Raw genomic sequence first — 20541 nt, 5'->3', positions numbered from 1 at the left:
AAATTCTCAATTGAATGTCTATACACCCTCGAACAATTGTTTGTTTCTTTTACAAATTTATGATCATGCTATCAACATTTCCACATCAATGATGGTATTGACCTAGTGATAAGTTACATGTTAGTAATACTCTTCCACCAAAAGTATGAGCTCACACAAGATTTTCATGAACTTGCCTGGTATGCGTAATTTGTGGACTAGTACGCAGGCCTAATGGGTTTATCTAATGCGCGTCCAAAGGGGAGTGCCTGCAGGTCCCACTGTACACAAAAAAAAATCCAGTCCTGGTTTTAGGCAAGAATCTGACAATCCCGCTTTGGCATTCCACTCAAATTTTCAGTTACTACAGTTTGAACCTATGACAATGCATAAGACAATGCTTTTGCTAATGCTTGCAAAATGTAAATCAAGGTGAGAGGCCTGCTGGATTGTGTGCCTCAATATCAACGTGCCGTATGCCAGGAACAAGCTCCTGAATCTCTTTTTCCAGCCTATCAACCTCACTTCCTAAAGCGGTGACCACTTCCTCACCTGTTACAGAAGTGCATCTCTCTGAGTGTTGCAACCACAAGTACAGATCAACATGGCAAAATAAAATCACAGTTCATACCATAGTCTGACATAACATTTAGAAGCGCGGCATCATCCTTCTCCTTTGCAGCTTCACGAAACTTGTATATGATTTCGATTAGTCATGAGGGGAGACAATTAGAGTCAATGGAAAAAACTTGAAATACAAATTTTTTAAAGAGAAGAAAATAATAGGGAAACATTCTACTCTCCAATCTCCGTAAGGCAAGGCATAATTAATCTTTTCCAACTTCGAATCTTTTTGTACAAAAAGTTTAAAAAGTAATAGAAAACAACTTTAAAATTAATGTAAATAAACAATAATGATGAAAATTTATAGATACGTCATAAAAAATCATTAAACCTGATAAAAATATATTATATATGATTACCTGTCTGGACCACTCATCACGCCCAGTTCTGTTTAGATAATTTTGTACCACCACCTCTCCATTAAAATCTGCCACATACAAGTACACAACAGGAGGTTATGCTAATATCCAGTAAAAAATAATTAGTTGAAATATGATCACAGACTAATAACGTCCAACGCATAGTGAGTTCGACTCTCAAGAATCCTTTGGACAAAAGTTCCAAACCAGCATGCTCGTGTCCATGCAACTGTTTCAAATACATCAATCATAACATAAAAAATTTCAACATTTTATTTCATTCATGTATATTCTTGTCAAACTCTATCAATTTTACGGTTATTAAATATACCGGATCTGCAACGAAATACTACATTGACCCAGTAAAGATTCTACAAGCAAATAACATTTGAAACTTCAGAGGAGCAAACAATAATAAAAAGCAACCAGAAAATCTCACCTATTTCCGCCTTAAATCGGAAGAATCCAGGTCCAATCACCTCACTCTTGCAATCATATACAGCATCTACAACCTAAAAGAGAAAGTACATGCTTTTCAAATTCATGAGCATAATGCCAACCATTGAGATCAGATTGCTCTTGAGAGTTGTACCGGGTCACTTTTCAAGAAACGAAGAACCTTCTGTGTATCATGGTCATCCATAGCCCTTCCAATTAGAGCATGCCGATTCCGTTGAATGAGAAATATAGCCACCTGAAAATCTCAATGTGTCTCAATTTATTCAGTAGATAGTTTTTTATTCTATTGATAACACTAGATCTCCCTCAAAAGTAACACAAATGAAAATTAATTATGCCAAATAAGTCATATCTAACCTCAATATTTTTACTGTTATAAAACCTTCAAACTAAATAAAATAGCAGTTTGCGCATACCCATCTATGAGAAAAATGTTAATTAAATATTCGAAATTTCTGATTGTGACAAATATGTATCAGGACCTACATATTTTGGAGTATTTAAGTTACCAGGAGAGAGGAAAGAAAACTTAGCAACACGAGTTTGGTTCTTCTAGACCTCCAAAAGGCATATGAAAATGAAACCAATAAGACTTCTAAAAAGTAAAACTGCAATCTTATTAGCAAACAAAATAGGTCATCAATATCAATATAAAACCCTTCTTCCCAAATATTTCAGGATCAGCTACAGTAATCCACAATGAGGAGTATTTTGGAGTCCCAACAATGAGATTCTTTTACCATTTACTCCAGTATAAAACTACTCTATACACTAACCCTATACCATCAATGACCTTTATTTCTTTCTTCCATGTATTTGCTAACCTCCATATTCTCTTCTTAACATCTGATACTTGAATTTTCTTAAACTTTTTCACATAGGACACACAGGATATCTTGTGAATACAGAAACTCTATGATCAAATGCAGGGATAAGCAAAACCACAAGTTAACCATGCCATATTTTAAAAGAAAAGAACTTCACAACTTCCAGTTGCCAACACATCTTAGTCAGAAGACACATTGGGTTGACATTTATAACATTAGCGTTGTCATGTTGTGAGGACAATACAGTAACCTCAAAAATTTAATTACTGCTATTAAACTTGATAGGTGACACCAACTACAAACCATTCCAAGTAGGTTGCCAACTACAATGGAGCCTATAGGATCGTATATTGCGTTCCCTGTGGTATTGACAGCAACCAGTGATGCTGCAGCAATGACAAGTCCAGTTACTGCAGCACCATCCTGCATATTCAGGCCAGCAAATTAAAAGACATGGAAAGTCATTTATAAACATAAAGGCAAACATGTATGAATATGCATAACTATAGAAGTAAAAGAAAAACATAGCTGCAAATAATATACTATGCAAATGTATTGCATCTTTAACTAACAAATTCACCAAAACCCAACCAGACACTGTAGAGTGTAGTCAACAGAATGGGAGCAGATAGGCAATTCGGACAGTTAAGCAATGAACAAAACCTGCTTTTCTGGTCCGGCATTCTTAATCAAAAGGATTCACCAAATTCCCAGTCCACTGCTAGATTAGAGGAGCAAAGCTCGAATTAATTCACAAATCACAATGTCTGCAGCTCATATGCCCAAAGACTAGACTTGGACTTGTCCCTTGTGTTTTCTACCTAAACCAGACACACCCTATGTTTTCAATTAGGACAAAAACACCCTGAGTTTTCACAAATAAACCAATACACCACTTATGTCAGTCTTGCAATTAAGATTGCACCAGTATCCTTAATTTTGTCCCTGCATTAGGACCTCTGTAAGTATCTCTTTCTCTCAAATTTGTCATCCTCCTATAGTTCACGCAAACCCACGAATGTGATGTTCTAATAAAAGACCAAGCGTCTTTTCAGTTGACGAGAAGCTGAGAACTATCGATTTGGGGTCAAGAATTTGTAGAAAGAGGGAATCAAATTTAATCTGGCATTCTGCAAAACGATGGAAGGTAAAATAGGACTTTTTGGTATAGAAAACGGAAGTCATCAAAAGACTTAGATCGTTGATAGAGATACCAATAGAAGCGGCATAAGGATTTTTGTGAAAACACAAGGAGTGTCTCGCTAAAAATTGAAAATGTAGTGGGGTGTGTCTAGTTTAAGTAAAAAACACAGGGGGTGTTACTGGATTTTTAGCCTTCTAAAAAAATGTCTTTTACCAAACATGTTCTATGCTTTTTTTCCTTAAAAATAAACAAAAAACGCAAAATCACAATGATGCCCAACAAGCTCTAAATAATCTACGTTCTAAAGAGGCCAAGATCTAGTGTTTTCCACCTCACCTTTTTCCTTCTGTTTGTTATTTTTTCCAGTTACTAGTTGGACTCCACCACTGCAGAACACTTAAATTGAAGTGCAATTGAAACAATTCTCCAACCATTAATTGAAACAAGTGCAGCCAGTTCCATTATTTATAAGACATTACCTCTGTCATGACTGCAACAGATGTAGGATCATGACCACGCCATACATAGTCTCTGATTTTCATTCCCTCCGCAGCTGCACCTTTCTTCACAGCTTGTATGGCAACAAGAAGAGAAGCCCCTAATGAAAACACAAACTACTTCATAAGGGAAACGCTACCAGAAAAATCTAAACCCATTACATGCTTGGGCGAAACCATTAGCTCAAAATCACTCTCCAATGAGTATACCTTCAATAATAAATGAGCCACCAATCACCAAAGCTGCATATTGCATATTTTCAGGGGGCTGATGAAAAAAAAAAGTGCAAGCAAAAGAAATCTCAGTTACATTTTAACATGGTAACAGCTATGAATCAAGTATCAAAAATTAAAAAATTGAACTAGATTGGGGTCTTAACAATTAATTCCCCTTTGAGGAAACATTCCATTACCATTGAAGTCCACAAGTTCTGAACTCCATGAACAATTGTAGCACCAGAGCCAAGACAAAAGATTCCAACAGCAGATATCAAGGACCAGACAAATCTTTCCTTGGAATAGCCATAACTGTAAAACATAAAAGAATCATTTTATGAATATCATAAAACGTTTAAGAATATCAAAGGGCTACCTTCTGCCAAATTAATTTCAGTTGCAACTGAAGAGTTGAAACTAATGTAATTACTAACAGTATCTCTTTTACAAGTGACTGAAAAACAGCCGAGTTCAATATACAAACAAATCTCGGGATGATTGATTCATGTTTCCATTTGGACTAAATTGGGAAAAAATTCACCAAAAAGACACCTGAGGAGGATCTTTCCTATATATAGCACAAAAACCTAAATCTGAATCCGAAGCATGGTGTCTGGAACCTATGATGAGAACACTATTATTGATGGCTAAGGATGGCTTATTTAAAACTCACGGATGAATAGCATCTGGAGCACGTCTTGAGCTACTCAAACCATACGCAAGAAGCACCTGCAGTACCAACACAATAAAGTTCTTTTAATGTAAATAAGTAAAAAAAAAAATAATGAATTTAACTTGAAATTAGAGGCTTTTTTGAACTAGAAAGCAGATGAAAAACATCAAATATCTCACCTGATTTGCAAAATCTGCCAGTGAGTGCACAACCTCAGCCAGCATGACATGGCTAGATGTGGTTAACCAGACGCCAAACTTAAGAGAAAAGACAAGAAAGTTGCACCACAATGCAGTTGTAACTGCTCGTTGACTAGCACAGAAAATATGGCAGAAGTCAAAAGAAAAAAAGAAGAAGAATGACAATCATAACAAGAATGGTGATTTTATTTAATATTTCAAACTATTAAGATCAATATTAAGATTGTAAAACTCAACTTTTTGGTTCAAAACTTCTTTGTTCTTAGAACAAAAAAGTTAGCATAAAAAGGAAATGAAAAACAATAAAGACACATACACACATCAAGCTCTAGATATAGTCATCTAGAACATAAGCATAAGGAAGCTGATAGGTACTCATTTCTGCCTCTTAATAGTCATCGAAGTCTTTTCTTCAATTATATGTGACATACATTTGTTTGCACAGAACATACAACAAATGAAGTAGACTTCTATACTGTAGCAAATACTGTTAATTTTTTTTTCCTACTCTCCCAGTCTTATACTACTTTCATTCAAAACCTAAACTAACGAGAATTGGAACTCTCCCAAACAATTCCAAAAGATTTTTTTTGTTTAAGTTTTTAAGATCCAAGGGATAATAGGCAGATAAACAATTGAATAAGGCTAGTGTCGGGAGCCTAGAAAGGGAGAGAATACACAGCCCTATCCTGAATTGCAGAGACACTGCTTCCACAATTTGAACTTGCGATAGCTGCACTGCTACGATTATTTTGGGTGCTGTCAATATCTTAATGGGATAGTAAACCAGCGGACCAACAAAATTGTCAAGTGTCACGGTAATGGTTTTGTGTCTCTCATAGAATAAATAAGCCAAGGCTTTTCTTGTAGTTGTTGAAAACAGTAACCAGCTGGAAGCTCTTTTAACAAGCCACAGTAAGAAGCGCAACATATCACAGCACATGATATTTTGCCCAAGTGTTTATGCAATGCCCCAAATCCAATCTCTTTTCCATATATATGCCAAAGAAAAACTCAGGTATCACAAGCTCTGTAATCTTCAGCATAATCAACTCTCAGTAGCATTGATATTAAAAAAAAGTAAATTGCCCCATAATTTCAAAGTGAGTGTGTTGCAATTCTAACAAAGAACCACGAAATGCACCTGTGCTGATCATTGATTTCAATCTTCTGTAGTTGTTTAGCCCTAGTGAGAAAATCTGCAACAACAGATATCTCACAATAATTAGCCTATGGATCATTTATTCCTACAGTATACAATCAACACAAAAACCCAAGAAAAAATAAAAAATAAAAATAAAAATAGAAGCAGATAAACTTACTACGATGTAATAGATACTGATGAGAATGTTGAATTTGATTGATATCCGATGAAACCGAACGTTTGGAGGAAAAACATGGGGATTGTACTGAAGCAGCAAAGTGAAAAGCACGATATGCTTGCCTAAAACTGGGCTGGAAAGGGTTACTATCTTCATTTTCCTTGTCTTGTATTAGCCAAAGAAACTTAGTGAGAACATGATTGCTCGTTGACGGAAAAGAAGATGGTTTACAACTGGAAGTGTAATTCTGCGAGTGGTGAAGGCGAGAGAGGAACCGATATGATGTTTGCATTAACACCCACTTTTAGAGTGCTCTTCTCGGCTTTGGATTCTGGTTTCACTTCCTCCTTGAGTAAAAATGCGAAGAAAAAGTTCAAATTTTGAATGCAGTCTGTGTGGTATCAAAATCAATGATCACTGTAAACCCATAAAAGAAGGGTTTAAAGGGTTCTGTAGACAAGAAGTTACAGAGTGAAAGAAAAATTGGGGTTTGTGTGAATAGATAGTGATGGAGGGCAGGGAGAGAGCTCAAAGATGCAGTCCCGGTTGCGGGCCTTGCGGCATATCCCTTCCCCCAATTGCAGACCGCGAGAGAGGACCCGCTTGTTGAGTTTTCAGGTTTTTTTTTTTTATTTTTTTAAAGGTTTTTGACATTTCTATCATTTCTCTATTTTATTTTTTTGTATGAAAATAAAAAGAGAGAATGGTATGGAAATTGAGAATAGTAAGCTAATAGAAATTTAGAAAATGGGATAAAGGTCATGTGTGGAATAAAATAGGAATAGTATGTATATGGTTAAATTGCTTGTCCTGGTAAATATAACATTTTATCACCGAAAGATGGGTCACTTTCTATATAACATTGGATGGATCACATTCCATAACATTTTTAAGTTAGAAACGTTAAAATGTGTTTCATTTTGATAAGTTGGAACACACATAATGCCCGACCCTAAATAAAACTGTTCGACTAATGCTCGACCTACACAATAATTATGCTCGACTACAGAACATACATGCTCGACTACAAAGTTAAGAATACTGGAACACACATAATGCCCGACCTCAATAAAACTGCTCGACTAATGCTCGACCCACACAATAATTATGCTCGACTACAAAATTAAGAATACTGGAACACACATAATGTCCGACCACCTGCACGCAAGCACCACCAAAAACCCAAGACTTCATCCACAATGTCACCCAATTAAACAGAGTTTCACCAAAAACCCAAGCCGGCCACAGGTATGTACCAAAATGCAAAATTTTTCGTGTAATACCAAATTAAAATCGAGTATATGTTAGGCAGAAAACTAAGCCAGTAAGATACTAACCTCAGAGGGGGGAAAATCCCTTATCTGTTGCTGAAAACTGATGATCGAAAGTTGTATAGTCATCGTCGAGCAGCCCGTCGAGCAAAAGAAGTTTGAAAGAAGTGGGTTTTCGTGGGAAGGGGAAAAGCCAAATGGTGGGTTATGTTTTCTAAGGACAATTTGGTCTTTACAATATGAAACTAGGTCATTTTTGCGGTTTATAAAAAAATGGGTCATTTCTCTGGTTTGACTTTTTGAAAAGGTCATTTTTACAAAATTCCCTTGCAGACCGCGAGAGAGGACCCGCCTGTTGAGTTTTCAGGTTTTTTTTATTTTTTTAAAGGTTTTTGACATTTCTATCATTTCTCTATTTTATTTTTTTGTATGAAAATAAAAGGAGAGAATGGTATGGAAATTGAGAATAGTAAGCTAATAGAAATTTAGAAAATGGGATAAAGGTAATGTGTGGAATAAAATAGGAATAGTATGCATATGGTTAAATTGCTTTTCCTGGTAAATATAACATTTTATCACCGAAAGATGGTCACTTTCTATATAACATTGGATGGATCACATTCTATAACATTTTAAGTCAGAAACCTAAGTTAAAATGTGTTTCATTTTGATAAGTTGGGCAAAAATTTTTTGATAAGTTGGGCAAAATTTCCTCGTTCAGTCAGTCAATCTTCTTACTAGACAATTTGATCGAACAGAAACTGTTAACATACATGGCTGGACAACGTTGCCGCATGGAAAATATTTTTTAAGAAAATGACAAGTGGTCAAATCAAAATCATACATATGTCTTTCATCTCTCTAGTATGAACCCTAACCCCCAGTTTTATCTCTCTCTAGTATGAACCATAACTTCACCCTTTTATACCCATTGGTGAGACTTTTGTTCAGAAATGGGATGGCCAGAATGGGTATTTTAATAAAGGCATGTCCACCAATATCTAGTCCTATCTCATGCCACGACTCGAAAGCTTGATTCACAACTCTCTTGATTCACAACTCTCTAAATCATTCTGAAAAGGGGTCTAGCTGATTATGAGGCAAATACGAGGTACCTTGTATCCAGGATTGAGATTCTACAGAGGTAGAGACTATCAGTTGCGTGAATATGTGGACACTGACTATATAGGGGATTTAGACAAGAGACAATGTACGACGAGATATGTGTTCACATTATTAGGCGGTCCAATTAGTTGGAGGTCGATGTTACAAGTCACAGTGGCTTGTCTAGCATATAGACAGAGTATAAGGTAGTGACAGAGTCAATTAAGGAAGCATTATGGCTCTAGGACTTAATGAGTGATCTAGAGATATCACAGGAGAGAGTGTCGAAGTCTACAATGATAGTCAGAGTGCGATTCACTTGACAAAGAACAATGTTCATAATGTTCACACAAAGCCCTTTGACATAAGGTTTCATTTTGTGTGAGATATAGGTGATAAGGGTGGAGTTTCTTTGAAGAAAGTGGATATCAAGGACAATGGACAATTCTGGTACTGACGGTCAAGTTTAAGCATTGCTTGAACTTGATTAATGTTTTATTCGAGGTGTTGGTAGCGATGATGGTATGCAATTGTTGATGATGAAACTTTTTTTTAGTTAAGCTTAGTTCCAAGTGGAGAATATTGTAATTACCCCAAACTTTAGTAAGGATATTTTAGTCATTGTCTGTAAACCCTAAACCACTATAAATATTCTTACAGTGAAAACCCCCTCTATCTGTAAACACATGCAAGATTAGCCAAACCACGTAAAATCATTCTCTTGTGTGTGATTGATCTTGTTTTCAATTTCTCCATTTTTCGCATTGAACGTGAACACCTTGGGCTGTTTCCGCACAATTACAAAAACCATAAACCAAGTGGTGCAGAGTTACTAGCACCATGAATAGAGTGGAAAGAGTTTGACAAGGAAAGCGTCAGCACAAAACATTGATGAGGACAAGAAAATGGAATAGTCATGCTCAAAGAGTAGCAGACAATTTTATGTTTTTTTTCCAGATAACTCAACTGGTTCTCTATTAGGTTTCCATGTACCTGGATTCATCCACACAAGCCACTTGATAAAATGGCGACGATGGACGTACAAGAGAAGCGTAGATCTATTGAATCATCATAAGCTCTGCAAGACCAAACAAAACACCGAGCTTTCAGCTGCAATTAAGCTTCTTCCTCAGACACTTCTTTTTTCTTTGCCTTCTCCTTTTCAAGCAAATAAATTTGCTCTGCTTCAGGAATAGCCGACATTATTGTTTGGAGCTTGAAATTCATCTCCTCCACCTTTTCCATGAGCCTGTCATTTGTAAACATGCCAAAAAAGACTATTTGGATGGTTTCCCAGCTTTCAATCAACGGCAAAGCTATAATCACCGCAGATCCAATCGTACCCCATGCTATTGCAATTACAGCCCAGAATGTAAAGTACCCTATATTGAATTCACCTGCAGTAAGAGAAAAGTTACATAAAAAGTGCAAGATAAATTTTCGAGCAGTGCATCATTGCTGATCCAGTTACACCACTGAGAATAAATCTGTATATACCGTAAGCTTATAGAAGCAAACTTAAAAGCTTACAGAAGCAAAGTTACCTGCTGGGAGAGTGAGAATAGGCCATAATATGACAATTACAGCAGTAAAACTAACACCCCATTTGATTATCCATGCTCTTGCTTGAGTTAATTTTTCCTCCTTGAACTCATCTAATGGCAACTTCGTCCGGTCCTTTTCAACCATTGTGATCTGCTTAGTGGTACCCCAATCATAGTTTTGAGGCCATAAAATACTACAGACTGCATGGACAACTCCACCGGTAAGAATGGAGACAAGGTTTCCTGCAAGCATCGGTGCATCCCGACCAGTTGTGTCAAGATTTACCCTGCCATATTCAATTTTTGCAACTGACAACCAAGTTGTAATCCCAAGACAACAGCCAATGAGTGTCCCGAGAATGGCACCGATGGCATTTGCTTTCCTCCACAGAAGCATTAAAGCGATGGGAAGAACAGCTGAGCCAATAAAAACTCCCATGGCAAGATACATCCACCCGAGTGACACTCCCGCCTTGTTCAGTATGACAGCTAGCAATCCCATGAAACATCCAAACCCTAGGACAACAATCCTTGATACCTTCAAGATTTGTTTTCCTCTAGCATTTGGATTTATGTAAGTGCGATATATGTCATATGTGCACAATGATGAAACTGCGATTAGCTCGGACGACCCAGCAGACGTCACAGCCCTGATTAATTATTATAGCAAAAACCAAAGGTTAAGACAGAATATGAATGCATATAGAAAACATTAATGTCTTTTTACTTATGCTCATGGGCACACCCAGGTGCAGTGAAAAACGATGCCCACTTCCCTTTCCCACCCTCTTAAAATTAAGCAAAGCCTCCATTCTTCCTCAAAACGTTTAGTATACAATTTCAGCCCATAAACCATAAAATGGTATTGCATTTTCTTCTGGGCATTAGAAAAATGTTCTGCTCAACTTAGATAAAGCAAATTTTATATATAAGAATGTCTGTGATTTCAAATTTCTACTGATATATCTATGAAAATGTCAAAAGTTCGAAATATTCAACAATACTAAATAAATAACTTGATCTGCAGCTTTATCTTAATTGTTCTTCAAAAACAAACGACCAAGTTCAACAGATTATAAATATTTAGCAGGATTTATATAGTTTGAAATGACTATGAATTCAAAATTTTTCAGACATGTGATTAATAAGAATGCTGTAAAAGGTGATCAGCAAAATGATTGGACTTCAAATAAATGGCCAAGATCAGCCGATAAACGTTTCCATGTCATATGATTGCAATTATATTTTCAAAAAAAAAAAAAAAACACAAAGTCATCATTGCCACTAGCTTACATAAAGAGCATAGTAAGAAGAAGTATAGATCCTCCCTTCCCCATCAAAGCTATGGCAGTAGCAGGAGGAACAAGCCCATGGCTAGCCTCACTTTCAGTTATTGGAAGATCAAGGGCTAGTGCCCCTAGACCCAGCGATGTTGCCAAGGAGAATGGCACTGCGAACCAAACAAGCCCACCCAACAGGTAGCCCTTATGAGTTGATGAGGGTCTTGCTGCTATGGCACTCACCCAGTACCCCTAAAATGTTAGAATGGAATTTAGTAACTTGAGGAAATGGACTCGAGTATTAAAACAAATGAAATGAAAGATGCATGTCATAATACTATCAAAGCTTACATTATCAACAAAAACTGTGCCAAAGTTGCCTACGATGTTTATAATTCCAAAAACAAACCCACCCGAGCTCAGCATTGTTAGGTAAGACCCTTTGTAGTTTCCACTAATGGGACCACAAGATTGTCCATTATGAGAAAATGGTTCGGCACATATTCTTGATTTGCTTGCCACCTCCAACAGACGGTTGTATACAAGACGGGGACTACCAAGCTCACTACTTGCAGCATAAACTAGGTAGACAAAGATGACTAAAACAACGTGCACTGGAAGTGTATACAACAATAAAAACATTATTTATTGGTAGCTTAATAATGCTTAAACTGTAAGAGTAAAAAACTCTCAAAATTTGTCATTGAAAGTACCTATAGCAGAATGTATGTAGCTAGCCAAGAAGGTTGCTTTTAGTCCTCCAGCTAATGTGTAGACAATTACACCAAGAGGTATAAGAAAGCTAGCTGCATATATGTTCACACCAGTAAGGGCATTCACAACAGCTGATCCACCAAGAAGTAGCATGGCAGTCACAATGATATTTGTCAAAAAGCAGAAGGCAAGGAAGACAATATGCGCTGTGGTACCCCAACTGATGCATCATAAACCAGTCTTGAAAAGTTATATGGTAAAGGATACCTAAATTAGATAATACCATATTTTGCACTTAAGTTTGACACTCACATACCGTGCTTTTACGATTTCACAAACAGTATGAGCATGAGGAGCTTTTCTCTTGATCTCTATAGCAATTACACCAAATAAAAGCACCTGCTTATTACCGAGTTGAAAAACAAGCCTTAATGGTAACTCCTCTCTGAGTCGAGAAGATAAAAGAACAATGGAATAAGGAGTCATTTCCCATGAAAGAAAACAACACGGAACATACCTGGATGGTTGCACCACTAGCATACCAAAAAGGCCCACTAACTCCATATTGCCAAGCAACATTGGAACTTTGCAAAATTGTAGCAGCCCATGTCCACTGCACAATCTTATGGTTAAAGAAGTGGAACAGTTAACCCTCATCTGAATTGACCTAAGGAAGCAACCAAATATACTACCTGAGATACAATCACACTAGCAATAAGTCCTGTTTTAACATTCCTGCCAGCTGTGTTAAACCATTCAGAAGTGTGGCGAGAACCAACATACCGCTTCTCCAGCCCTACCTGGCAAAAATTGAGATACAACTGTCAACATGAAAACTTACACAAATGTCTTAGATGATGATGCAAGGTAAAGGCTAAAAGGCCGATGAAAGTCACCTTGATTAGATGCTTAACATATACTTTTACGGAACTTGGAAGTTTCAGCAACAAATACAATTACTTAAGGAGTACTAAAATCATTCTTTCTTCCAGTCAGAGCTAGCTTTTATCTTATAGATATTATGAAGAAAAGTCGGTGAATATCTTCAGCTTCCAATCCATATAATTTCTGAACAAATGGAATGTTCCATGACATCAAAACCATCATTTTTACATTGATGCTTTCCCTAACTGTAGCAGCTTAACCTAGTTATTTCAACAGGGAACTAAGCCTCCAGTTGATTTATACTTCCTGATTCCAATCACCTGGTGATCAATAGGTCCTATGTCTAAATTTCACCTGTTTCAGCATCTTTAAATGCCGACTCTTATAACAACAATTCATTTCAAATCTCATGGAAAGAAATTAGAAAAATTATCAAAAGCAAAATAATAAAAGGGGATAAGAGAAGCAATTAGGGATTACCAGGAAAGAAGTGAAAACAGCAAAGAAGACCCCAAAGCCAAGAATAACAGAGTAGCCAACACCTTGACTGAGCACTGCCCTGCCTTGAAAGAAACTGTCCTGCCTTGTGCACCTCCCATCATCAGAGACATGATAATATTTCCCCGAGAACGCATACGGCGGACACTGCAACTGGGTAACACTCATTTTACTCACTAGCTCTCTGTTCCTCTACTCTTTAATCCTTTGTTTTTCTTCTTTCTTGGCTTGAATCCAATCAAAAAACAGAGGGTTTTCTCCTCTCTTGTCTTTTTTCTATGGTTTCTTGTGACAAGAACATTATCACAGCTCAGACGCAACTGAATCTTAAAAGTCAAACTAGGAGTGGTGGAGGATCTCTTGGCCGTATTTCTTTGAGGAATCTGCAGCCGAAAAATGATTGTTTGTCCCTATCTGTGTAGATTTATTTAACTTTTTTTCGCTCAAATATAAAAAAAAAAATTATTTGGCCGGGATGATAGTAAAACAAGAAATCTAGTGGCTGACAATTAGGCTGGGATTCGTCTGGGCTTAAGAAGATGTCTTCTTCTTCCTCCTTCCTCCTCCGTCTTATTCTTCCTCTGTCTTCTACCCAGTACCAATGTTGTGACGTCTACATCTCAGGTGACGTTTATTTGTTCCATCAATTCGGTGATGGCTGGAACTATGAGTGCCAGTACTGCTGCCACGAGTGGCAGCTGCCTGCGGTGATAGAGAGAGCTTCAGCACTCGTCTGATCGTCCTCGAAATTCTTCCTGTTGCCGTCTCTGATTGCTTCGTGAACTTCCTCTCTAGGCTCTAGCTTGCTTCTGCCTTGGTCTCTAGAAGCTTCTGTCTCTTTGTCCTCAGTGGATTTCTTTCTTAGCCCACCCCGTGTAACGATTTCTTTTATTCGGCCCATTTCAGGTTGGCTTACAATGTGAATTCATTCCCTTCATTAAGTCCACTTCAGGTTGGCCCACGATGCTAATTCATTCCCTTCACTCAGCCCACTTCATCCCTTTTGTTTTCTATATAAAAATAATATTGATGATCTGATTCGGGAACTTTACTTATCCCTAACAAATTTAGTTATAATTAGTCATAATATGTAATTAAACAAAGTAATAACGAAATTTAATGTTACTAGATAACGTAATACTGTTATATGGTTGGTTATGGAAGAATTTGTTAGAGATATATATAGAGTTTTATGCTTTTGTTAGGTGTGTTTTTCTTCAAGGAATAATTTTATGATCATATATAAAATAATATATAATTATATAAGTTGTATCCAGTCGCACCCATACCTTACTTTTTGAGAAAATTGATGAATCTTCGTATCCGTATCCCCGCACCCGATGCTTCTTACTATGCAACCCGCGGACCAAAATCCAATTATGTTTTATTTGTTTAACATCATTAATTAAGGCACCTTCTGCAGTGCAAGTGGGAGATCATATACGATGTAAAAAAAACCTTCTTCTGATAAAACAATAAATATTAATCAATAAATGCAGATGTTGCAAGCTACACTGCAGTAGTATTGTCTAGTAGTGGTGAAGAAGGATAACAATGATTGAAGTTCATGTGAGCATTATTGGTCTAAACCCCCTCAGCCTCAGGGGCACATGGTTCCTTACAACTTGCAATTCAAACACGAATGTATAGTTCCTTCACAAAACAGAAGTGCTAAATGTCTCAACAATTGGGATCTCAGTGATTCTAGTTGTTTAGGTGTATTAGACAACATTTTGTCTATACACCTCAACTACCAGGATCATTGAGATCTCAATTATTGGGACGTTTATTTTGTTCGTTCACAAAAACACAGACTTTGAAACAAATTTGGTATATTAGAAAGAAAAAAGGTGAGATGGTAGATATGGTAGTCAATATATACTCAATCAGGGGCGGAGATGGATGGGTAGAGTGGGGTCAACTGACCCCACTCAACTTTTTTTAAAAAAAAATTTAATATATGTAATAGTAATACTATGTCGTTTTGAAGAATAGAAGAAGAGAAGTGTAACCTAAACTCTCTCTATCGCTATCTCATCGTCATCAAGTTTCTCTGGACTCTGATCTCCCTCTCGAATCTCGCTATCTCGGCCTCTCAAAGAAAAGTTGTTGGCACTGCCACTGCGCATCACGACGACTGGAGTACTGCTGCACTGGTCCCGCTCTGCTTCTGCTCTGCTATCTCAGTTACTCTGTTACTCAGTAGTGATGTGCGTAACAATGAAAAATTTTCAGGTATCAAAGGTATTGCGGGTCTTGCTCAAAAGATGGTAGAGACAAAGAAGAATGTAGTGTTTCCGTTCGTGTATACGCTTATCACGTTGGCATTGATCTTACCGGTTGCAATTGTAACTGTGGAGAGGGTGTTTTCTGCTATGAATATTGTGAAGAGCCGATTGCGTAACCGAATGGGAGACAAATGGATGAATGATAGCTTGGTTGTCTATATTAAGAAAGAAATTTTTATCAGTATTGATAATGAGACTATTATGAAGCGATTTCAGAATATGAAGACTCGTAGGGAAGAACTGTAATTTTTTTGTTATTTGTCAAACTGTAATATTATTTTGTCCGCTTAGTATGTTATTTTGGCATGTAATTGTTTATCATTATAGAAAGTGCGACCCCGGTGACAATTCATCCCAACTCCGCCACTGTACTCAATGGAGTAATTGATGGCTAATTGGATCATATATAATATACCAATTAGCTACAAACTATCTTGAAATTTATCTACCTTATTCAACAATTTGTAAATCCTACACTACACTCTCATTTCACATTAATACATTTCCTTCTCATAACAAAAAAAAAAAAGCATAAACAAGATGAAGAAGACCAAAAAGGGGAGATTTTGGGACCTTATCAAAGAAGCAAAAATGAAATGTCATCTACACATTTGTGGGTGAGGAGAGGGTGGTGCTTCACAACAACAACCGCCACCACCCATCATCTCCTTATTGTCTATAACATGAAACCCTAGCTCATTCAAGAACACCAAGACATCTTTTTTCTCTTCAACAAGCTTCAATATCTTCTCAAACACAGAAACGTCACATGGGATTTTCAACACACCTTCTTGTTGGAACCCGAATTCTTCCTCGGCTTCTCGGAGCAGAATCCCAAATGCTTGATGCCCTAAATACTCAGTTGGGATCACAAATCTCTTCAACTCTCTACCAACACAAACCGCTAAAAACCCTTTCGGAACGACGTCGTTTGCTGAGTTGTTGTTAACTTCAGAAAGAGAGAGTGTTCTCTTGAGAAAGTTGATGCTTTTGCTGCTTGTTGTAGTAGTAGTAGTAGTAGTAGTAGTATTGGTGGTTGATGAAGAGTTGTTTTTTGGTGTATTTGCAAGCTTTTTCCACTTCTTGAGGATCTGTTGAAGCCTAACAATCTCTCTAATCTTGTTAGGCTTCTTTGAATCCATGTGGAATGATATTTGAAGTGATTTGATGCTACAAAGAGAAGAAGATTTGTTCACAAGGGTTTTGAGTAGGGATATTTAAAGGAGCTGGAGATGCCTATCTAGTAACGTACTCTTTTCTTTTTTTAATATCATAATATATAAAATATTTAATAGTTTAGAAATATAAAGTTAGGGTACGTCGGTTAGTAATAAAAAAAACTGTCTCATCAAACTGCTCTGATCGATCCTAATTTATTACTAATTAGCTGCCTCACCATACTTCTATATTTGTTGATGCTTATGAAATGTTATCAATGCATTAATTTTTCATAATATTAAATTTTTTTTCTATGCTATTTTTTTATTGGATTTCGGGTACCTTGAAGAACGTGGAAGGTGGTATTCAAGCAAAGTCCATGTGGAATTTTTGTTTTTTTATTTTCATTTTCATTTTTGAGGTTTAAATTTGAGATATTATGGATATATGTATATATATACACGATAATGTTTGAGACCTTCAAAAAATGACTCAAAGGACCCCATTTAATGTGAAGTGTTGGATGTGAAATGAATCTTACATGTTTGTTTTTAATCAATGGCTATTTTAATACCACATAGATTTAGAAGACTTTTGGGGTCATATTTTAGAGTCTCTAACATTGTCCATATATATACACCCTTACTATATACCCTTATATGAGAATTTCTCTCTCTATATATATATAATAAGCCTAGCTAGAAGTTTGTCCATATATATACACCCTTACTATATACCCTTATATGAGAATTTCTCTCTCTATATATATATATAATAAGCCTAGCTAGAAGTTGACATCTTTGTAGAAGGACTAATTAAACAACATGAAAAATTCATTTTCTTAGGGTTTTCTATAGCAACTAATTGATCATCTACCAAACCATACATTTAGTTCCTCTCTATAATAGAATAAGATTAACGAATAAATTAAACCCTTAATTTCTTGATAATACCTATAATTGAGGAGTTGAAATCTTGATTATGTGCGGAGTCTTCGAGAAGATGATAAATAATTTTGGATGAAGTCAATAATTCATTCAAACTTTGTTAGGTTGTTTAAAAATATGTTTCAAATGAATTATTTTTTAGGTTAATGGGAAAGGAGAAGAGAAAACACTACCTAGGAATGTCAATAACTTTATCTATGATAAAAATGCATGATAATACAATGTCAATTCCTAACTTCTCTTAATTAATGACATAATGATTAGTAATTCCTTACTAATCAAAGAAAAAACCTAATTAATTAATATTGATGCGCAATGTTTAAGATAAGGTTTTAATTAGCTATATGCATACAAGTTTGTATTTTGGACATCCGATATAGGTTTAAACTCATATCGTCATACTCTTGCATATATAAATTTTTTGCCTGACGACATGATAAGTTGAATCAAAACCCAGTGTGTGGCCACAATAATATTACTCCCAATAAGAATCGAATTCAAAATCTTCCCAATCCAAAACCATATTTTATGAACTCTTTCGTACATAATTGTACATGAATTAATAATGTGGCATTTGCACCATTAATGGTGATAATTATTTGTCATTATATAGCACATGATTTCACATCATAATCGTACATCATGGGTTTTTTTCTATGTCAACTAATTGAATATTTAGTTCCACTATAATTAAATATTTTTTTTAATCAATTTACGAGTTTAATAGAACCCTTTCTTGGTTAAGAGTCCTTAATCATTGAGAAGTTTCAAATCTTGATTAGGTGTGTGGAGCCTTCGAGATGATGATGATATATAATATAGATGATCCCAATACATAATTCAAACCTTCTTAGTTAATATTAGAAACAAAACTTGGTGTATATTGAGAATAGTGTACCGTTTGGTACGCATTTGACCAGGAAATTAATGGTGTTTTGTGTCATGTTAGCACATGCATTCACATCTTAGAATGGGATACTTAATAATGAGATGCAACAAATAAGGAAATAAATTGTGGATATACAGTTATGATAGGTATCGTCGTACGTAGTTGGTATCCTAGTTATCCAAGATTTCAAGATGTTGAGTTGTATACACAATATTTTATGTGTATCATATGGGATATATGAAGATCACGAATTCGCTTACATTATGCGCGTTTAACTCTGAAATAACATCGTGATCTTTTATCATTTTTTGGTGGATATATATATATATATATGTCTCACTTGCACTGTTAATTTGCTTTAATTAATTTAAGACATCAAGGAAGTAATTAATTAATAATGAAAGATCATTATAAATTTGGTCAAAGAAAATGGACAAATCGTACAATTTGACTCTGAACTTTTTTGTAAATATTGATGAGATCCTTTATGGGTATTAATTGTCCGATTGGCTGTTAATTAATTAACTACTTGTTGGGAAAAGAGTTTACGTGGCTATCATGTTACTAATTTGTTTTGTTTCCCAATCCTTTCACATGACCCTGCACATGCATCCATCACAATATAAAATTACAATTGCATTTCAATTAATAGTATTTCTAGAAAAAGAAAAAGAAAAAGAAAAAGAAAAAGAAAAGGAAAAAGAAACAATTGGAGTAAAAGATCGAAGAAGAGACAGAAGGTAAGATTGTGTGAAAACCTTATATTGGGAAATGAATCAGCCATATAGGAATTGGAGGATATGGACGGTGCATGTCAGGTTCAGAAATTTTGAAGATTCATATTAACACCAGGGAGACTCTGAGTACTATTGGTTGGTACCAAAACCCTGGTTAGGTTGGCCGAATGTTGTGACTCACACTCACACTCACACTCACTCACCTATATCACACCCAATAATGCACAATGATGGTAACAAGTATTGCAATGGTGTCATCAGTTTCGTGGCTGCAGGCTATGTCTGATTTTACTCTCTTTTCCTTGCAAATTGCAACTCCTACAGAACCAAAATCTCCAATGGGGCCCTTTATTCATATAAAAACATCCATCTGCATTATATATACACACACACAGAGATATATAGTGAGTCTATTTTTTTTTTCAAACGTGGAACCCACACAACAATCCATCAGACAACAAATGTAGGAAAAGAAAATATTTACCAAAGAAAGAAAATAATTCTCATGTAGCAAAAGAATTCACTCAATTGAGAATAAACTTGGAACCAGAGGCATCCCTAGGTGGGGCGAGATGGGCTATCGCCCAGGATCCCATATTTTTTGAAAAAATACTAGTGTTATAATAGCCCTAAACCCATTTAAGTAACATATGATATTTAATTTTTTAAGAGAGTTCACTTTTTTAAAATTCGCTCGAGAACCCCGAAAACTCAGTTAGGCCACTGCTTGAAGCCAAAGTATGGTGTATCACCCAGCCACCCTCTGATGCAGAATCAACCCAGCATGGTGCCTCAATTTATAGCATTATTTGCACCTGCATTGCATGTTCATCATATTCCCTGGCCCACCTAGGTAAGCAATAATCAGCACTCACTTTCATATATGAGATGAATCTGATGGAGCTGGTTGGTCTGTCAGTGTCAGG

General features: G+C 36.1%; 4 protein-coding genes across 4 annotated transcripts; 1 reads left to right on the top strand and 3 right to left on the bottom strand.

Annotated features, from left to right (window-relative positions):
- Window positions 1–268: 268 nt before the first annotated feature.
- Window positions 269–6913, bottom strand: LOC120010622 (metal tolerance protein C4). Its single transcript, XM_038861404.1, has 13 exons — window positions 6301–6913; window positions 6123–6177; window positions 4958–5090; window positions 4779–4834; window positions 4303–4417; window positions 4100–4157; window positions 3872–3990; window positions 2552–2671; window positions 1555–1656; window positions 1402–1474; window positions 963–1030; window positions 611–671; window positions 269–531 (listed from the first exon to the last, which is right to left on the bottom strand). Exons 1-13 carry the CDS (start codon window positions 6590–6592, stop codon window positions 407–409), a joined length of 1377 nt encoding a protein of 458 aa, XP_038717332.1. The 5' UTR covers window positions 6593–6913; the 3' UTR covers window positions 269–406.
- Window positions 6914–9487: 2574 nt separating this feature from the next.
- LOC120010620 (urea-proton symporter DUR3) lies at window positions 9488–14024 on the bottom strand. Its single transcript, XM_038861402.1, has 9 exons — window positions 13579–14024; window positions 12906–13013; window positions 12731–12826; window positions 12530–12612; window positions 12213–12433; window positions 11851–12113; window positions 11513–11751; window positions 10220–10869; window positions 9488–10072 (listed from the first exon to the last, which is right to left on the bottom strand). Exons 1-9 carry the CDS (start codon window positions 13762–13764, stop codon window positions 9792–9794), a joined length of 2127 nt encoding a protein of 708 aa, XP_038717330.1. The 5' UTR covers window positions 13765–14024; the 3' UTR covers window positions 9488–9791.
- Window positions 14025–15494: 1470 nt separating this feature from the next.
- On the top strand, window positions 15495–16272 carry LOC120010447. The gene is made up of 3 exons (XM_038861248.1): window positions 15495–15502; window positions 15587–16126; window positions 16212–16272. Exons 1-3 carry the CDS (start codon window positions 15495–15497, stop codon window positions 16270–16272), a joined length of 609 nt encoding a protein of 202 aa, XP_038717176.1.
- A 178-nt stretch (window positions 16273–16450) lies between these two features.
- Window positions 16451–17026, bottom strand: LOC120010619 (auxin-responsive protein SAUR50-like). The gene has a single exon (XM_038861401.1). The coding sequence runs from the start codon at window positions 17024–17026 to the stop codon at window positions 16484–16486; it is 543 nt and encodes a 180-aa protein (XP_038717329.1). The 3' UTR covers window positions 16451–16483.
- Between the last annotated feature and the right edge of the window lie 3515 nt (window positions 17027–20541).

The sequence above is a fragment of the Tripterygium wilfordii genome, chromosome 12, assembly GCF_013401445.1.
Source record: "Tripterygium wilfordii isolate XIE 37 chromosome 12, ASM1340144v1, whole genome shotgun sequence".
Taxonomy (NCBI): Eukaryota; Viridiplantae; Streptophyta; class Magnoliopsida; order Celastrales; family Celastraceae; genus Tripterygium; species Tripterygium wilfordii.
Note: the sequence above shows the minus strand (reverse complement) of the source record. Positions and strands in the feature narration are given on the sequence as shown.

Excerpts from the sequence above, each read along its gene's own strand:
- LOC120010622 (XM_038861404.1), bottom strand. The coding sequence starts at position 6,592 with ATGCAAACATCATATCGGTTCCTCTCTCGCCTTCACCACTCGCAGAAT. Across the intron at positions 4,418-4,778 it reads GCTCCAGATGCTATTCATCC|TTATGGCTATTCCAAGGAAA; the intron begins GTGAGTTTTAAA and ends TATGTTTTACAG. Across the intron at positions 1,657-2,551 it reads TTGGCAACCTACTTGGAATG|GTGGCTATATTTCTCATTCA; the intron begins GTTTGTAGTTGG and ends TGAGATTTTCAG.
- LOC120010620 (XM_038861402.1), bottom strand. The coding sequence starts at position 13,764 with ATGAGTGTTACCCAGTTGCAGTGTCCGCCGTATGCGTTCTCGGGGAAA. Across the intron at positions 12,114-12,212 it reads CTACATACATTCTGCTATAG|TGCACGTTGTTTTAGTCATC; the intron begins GTACTTTCAATG and ends ATACACTTCCAG. Across the intron at positions 11,752-11,850 it reads GCACAGTTTTTGTTGATAAT|GGGTACTGGGTGAGTGCCAT; the intron begins GTAAGCTTTGAT and ends CTAACATTTTAG.
- LOC120010447 (XM_038861248.1), top strand. Across the intron at positions 16,127-16,211 it reads AAGACTCGTAGGGAAGAACT|AAAGTGCGACCCCGGTGACA; the intron begins GTAATTTTTTTG and ends TTATCATTATAG.
- LOC120010619 (XM_038861401.1), bottom strand. The coding sequence starts at position 17,026 with ATGGATTCAAAGAAGCCTAACAAGATTAGAGAGATTGTTAGGCTTCAA.